The sequence below is a fragment of the Triticum dicoccoides genome, unplaced genomic scaffold (assembly GCF_002162155.2).
Source record: "Triticum dicoccoides isolate Atlit2015 ecotype Zavitan unplaced genomic scaffold, WEW_v2.0 scaffold108439, whole genome shotgun sequence".
In the NCBI taxonomy this organism is placed as follows: Eukaryota; Viridiplantae; Streptophyta; class Magnoliopsida; order Poales; family Poaceae; genus Triticum; species Triticum dicoccoides.
The window spans coordinates 1-3,788 of NW_021174702.1; the positions used below are offsets into that span (position 1 = coordinate 1).

Genomic DNA, 3,788 nt, shown 5'->3' on the forward strand with positions numbered 1-3,788 from the left:
TTACCACATCGAATGCATTGCGATCATGTAGACATCGCGGCCATCATCAGCGGGGGTGGGAAGAAAAATAAGTGGCAACATGACAAACCACCGTCTTAAAATAGAGGATGCTCATATGTCGAGGTATTGAGTCATACTTATTGGGCTAGCGCGTAAATTTTTTGTCTCCTACTGCTACCTCACGGGCATGTTTGCTAATATCACAAAAACAACAACTTCATGCTGAGAAAATTAGGATCCACCCTAAAAAAAATTTAAACCCAAAGGTACAACAAATATGAGAACGAACAGGGTACTGTTCTTATATGACGCCACGCGCACTGAGTGCACGGACTCTGTTTTCTTCATAGCACGCACGCGCCCACGCTCTCGGGTTCTCTTCTCCCGACCCCCTCTGTGTTCTCTCATGGCGCTCGCGTCGCGGGCGATATCTCCTCCGGCTGCCTCCGCAGGTGCGTCCCACCCCTCGCACTCTCCTCTACAGATTCCACCCTCTGGATCGCCTCTCGCGCACTCCTGCGGCTAACCCTAGCAGCGCTCGCGGCTCCCCCGGGATCGCCTCCGGCTTCACCTCCTCCCCCGGACCATCCCACCGACCGCGTACACGCAGCCGGGCAAGTTGCTGCTAGGAGCTCGCCGTCACGAGCGGCCTCCATTGCACTGGCAGATAATTGTAAGTTCCAACAAATACCTCCGTTATTTTTCGATTCTCTCAGCCGACCTGGTGGTGGAACAGCCCCTGCCCGCCTAGTTAGAGAAAAAATCGTTGCCCTGCACAATCAACAAGTACTTGTTTCAGAGATACACTGAGATATGAGTGACACAAAAAAGTTCATCCTTGACATGATACTAGTTTCCGAGATAGACTGAGATATGAGTGACATGGCATACTTGAATCTTAACATGGTAAATACTAGTTTCAGAGGTACACCGACATATCTGAGTATATGACATAACATAGTTGAATCTTAACATGGTACTAGTTTCAGAGATACACTGAGATATGGCATAACATAGTTGATTCTTGACATGGTTATAAGATGAACGCTCAACACAAATATTAAATAAAGCAGGCGAATGATAAGGTCTTAATTGGATGAGAGCTCCCCACCGACAATGGTATGGTTCCGTTTCCCTGTAGTTGCGAACAAGCTCCATTGCTTCTATGACAAATGAATCCAGAATCCTGTGAGGCTTCGCTGCGTGGTCACCGCTTGCGAAATCCATGGAGCTGTCAATAAAATACATCTTTCTGCTGCAAGCCTTCCACAGTGCATCCACCAAGCTCTCCAAGTCTGGCTTGGGGTATCTGCTACCTCTGCATTTCATCATCGATATGACCATTCTGCTGATAAGCTTAAGTATAATAAGGCAACTTGCCGTGGGGTCACTGTTTCTTTGTACCATCTCCCTGAGCTTCACCGGGAGGCTAAATTCACCAATTGCGCCATCAAAATGAACAGCCAAATCCTGATCAGCACTGATGAACATCTCATGTACTGTCACGCCAAGGGATAATAGAGCTTTCTCTATTTGCTGTTTTTGAATTATCCTGTGCTGGCAATTATTTTGCGAAGCAGCGCCTTCTTGACCTGTAAGTATTTTGGTGAGCACCTGCAAATGGTAAGAGTATGTTTCTCCTGTAAGTCTTTAATTGACATGTATAGATAATAAAGAGATGATAATTGATAAGCATCCAAGAACTTTTACTATATTTAATCTTATTGGACAGAGATGTACCTTTGGCATCACGTAAGTCATGGATCCCTTGAGTACTCCGAGGCATTCATCATCCCTAGTGTAATGGAGACAAGCATGCTGTAGGATTTCCGCTACACTTATATGGTATCTGCAATATCCATTACTTGCAGCGTCAAGATCCCCTGTGAAAGAGTAAACTGCAGAACCATTTACTTGTAAAATAATCCTGGCATTGCTTCCATCTCGGGAACATAGCTTCGCCAGTGCTTCAAGTGCCGCTATTCTGGCTGGCCCAGGTATTCTGGTGGAGCCGACGGCAGTGTAAGTGTAGATGTCTGCTAGCATCTCGATGAAATTTACTCTGTTTGGGAGCTGCACCTGCACGTGTAGTTCGGTGAAAATCCTTATGATCAATGCCTTCTGTTCTTTATCATCACATTCGGCACACCCGAGAATCCTGTTCATTGGCTCGACTGCTTCCTGGTTGGTTGAGATATCCCGAAGCAGGGTTTGTCCATGACCATGAACAGTCGTGAGCCGGTTAATCAGTTTCAGTGATTCCACTAGTACGTCCCCCCAATCTTCATGATTATTTTGGTGGTAGTGGTCGGAGGTTAGAGGCGTCAGGATCTTGGTGAGCAAACCTCGAGTGTGGATGATGAGTATACAATTGTTCTCGTCGGCTGCGAACAAAAAAAGAACATGCAGACATTCCCACAACCGCTTCAGGTAGTCCTCCTCCTCGGGATAATGCTCACTTTCTTCGAATGTGCCCATCAGTGATGACATGCACTGGATCACTTGGGGAATCTGCTCCTCACTGGCCCCGTCTGCTATGTGCACCACTATACTCGCTGCGTGCTTGGTCATCTCTCTTTGCGCACTCTTTTCTGTGCCATATGGGTAGCTTCTCGGATTTGATAGGACCAACAGGCGGCGGAAGATGTGGCTGGATGGTGCGTACAAGATCAGCTGTCTTATTAGCATGCGCTGCTCCTTAAACTTATTCGATTTCATCTGGTCCAGTGGTCCGAGGATTGTTCTCAGGATCTTCAACCCGGAGAGGTAGTCTTGAGGCAACTTATCATGCGCCATCAGGTCCACAGCATATGTCACCAGGTTCCTTCCTTTGGCGAACGACGGGTGCTTCGCGCATCCCTTCCTTGTTTCTATCATGTATTTCTTAACTAATGCGACACCTGGACCTTCGAAGCCGTATATTTTGGCCACTACGGCCACTAGCTTTTTCGGCACAAGAGCATTGAGCATTAGACTGTAGTTAATGATTGCACCTTGGACCACAACAATGATGTACAAGACATCAAGGGCCGGCTTCATGTTTGCTGTGCTAGAATCTCCATCAGAGTTACCGTAATCATGCTGTTTTAAACGCCACAGGGAAACCCCGATAGCGATAAACGGCCCCGCATGAAAGATAACAGCAGCACTGCATAATAATAGAATGGCGTACGTCGCTAGTTGGACCCAGAATGCAATACATCCTAAAATTTGCTTAACCAACAGTACAGCTCTTATATTGTCATCATCCATCCTGCCCCGTGCAAATACTGAGCGTACCGCATTCAATCCCCTTGATGACGCCGCAAATGAGCTCCAGTTCTCACCCCCATAGTTATCGACCACCCTGTTGTGTTGTAAAGCTCAAATTTAAATTCAATCTGGAATCAATAGGAGATATATTTTATTTCGCGAATACACAAATTGCATATCGTCCCATTGATAGGGAGGGTAGAAAACAAGAGTGGCAACGCAGCAGCTATGTACACGTTTGGGCGTAGCCTAGGGTTCCGATGAGCAGGTGAGAAGGGGTTGCTCAGCCCCAATACACTAGGGCTAGATTACAGGGATGATATTGTTAAGCCCTTTGGCACCCGCCTGTGCCCAAGTCAGCGCTTCCTGCTTGACGTCGCGGATGAGTTACTCTGCGGACGGCTGCACGCTGTCAAAGATACACGTGTTCCGGTGCTTCCTAATCAGCCACACTGTGACGGTGGTGATGCCTTCATGAAGCATTAGATGCTAACCGGATAATATGGGTCCGGAAGGATCGATATCTAGTTGGATTT

At 47.1% G+C, this 3,788-nt stretch overlaps 1 protein-coding gene across 1 annotated transcript; it reads right to left on the reverse strand.

Moving 5' to 3' along the window:
* Positions 1–1,115: 1,115 nt before the first annotated feature.
* LOC119342899 lies at positions 1,116–3,371 on the reverse strand (the record flags this gene model as incomplete). Its single annotated transcript, XM_037614191.1, has 2 exons — positions 1,741–3,371; positions 1,116–1,614 (listed from the first exon to the last, which is right to left on the reverse strand). Coding segments are annotated over exons 1-2 (2,011 nt in total), but the record flags the coding sequence as incomplete, so codon positions are not given.
* Positions 3,372–3,788: the final 417 nt, after the last annotated feature.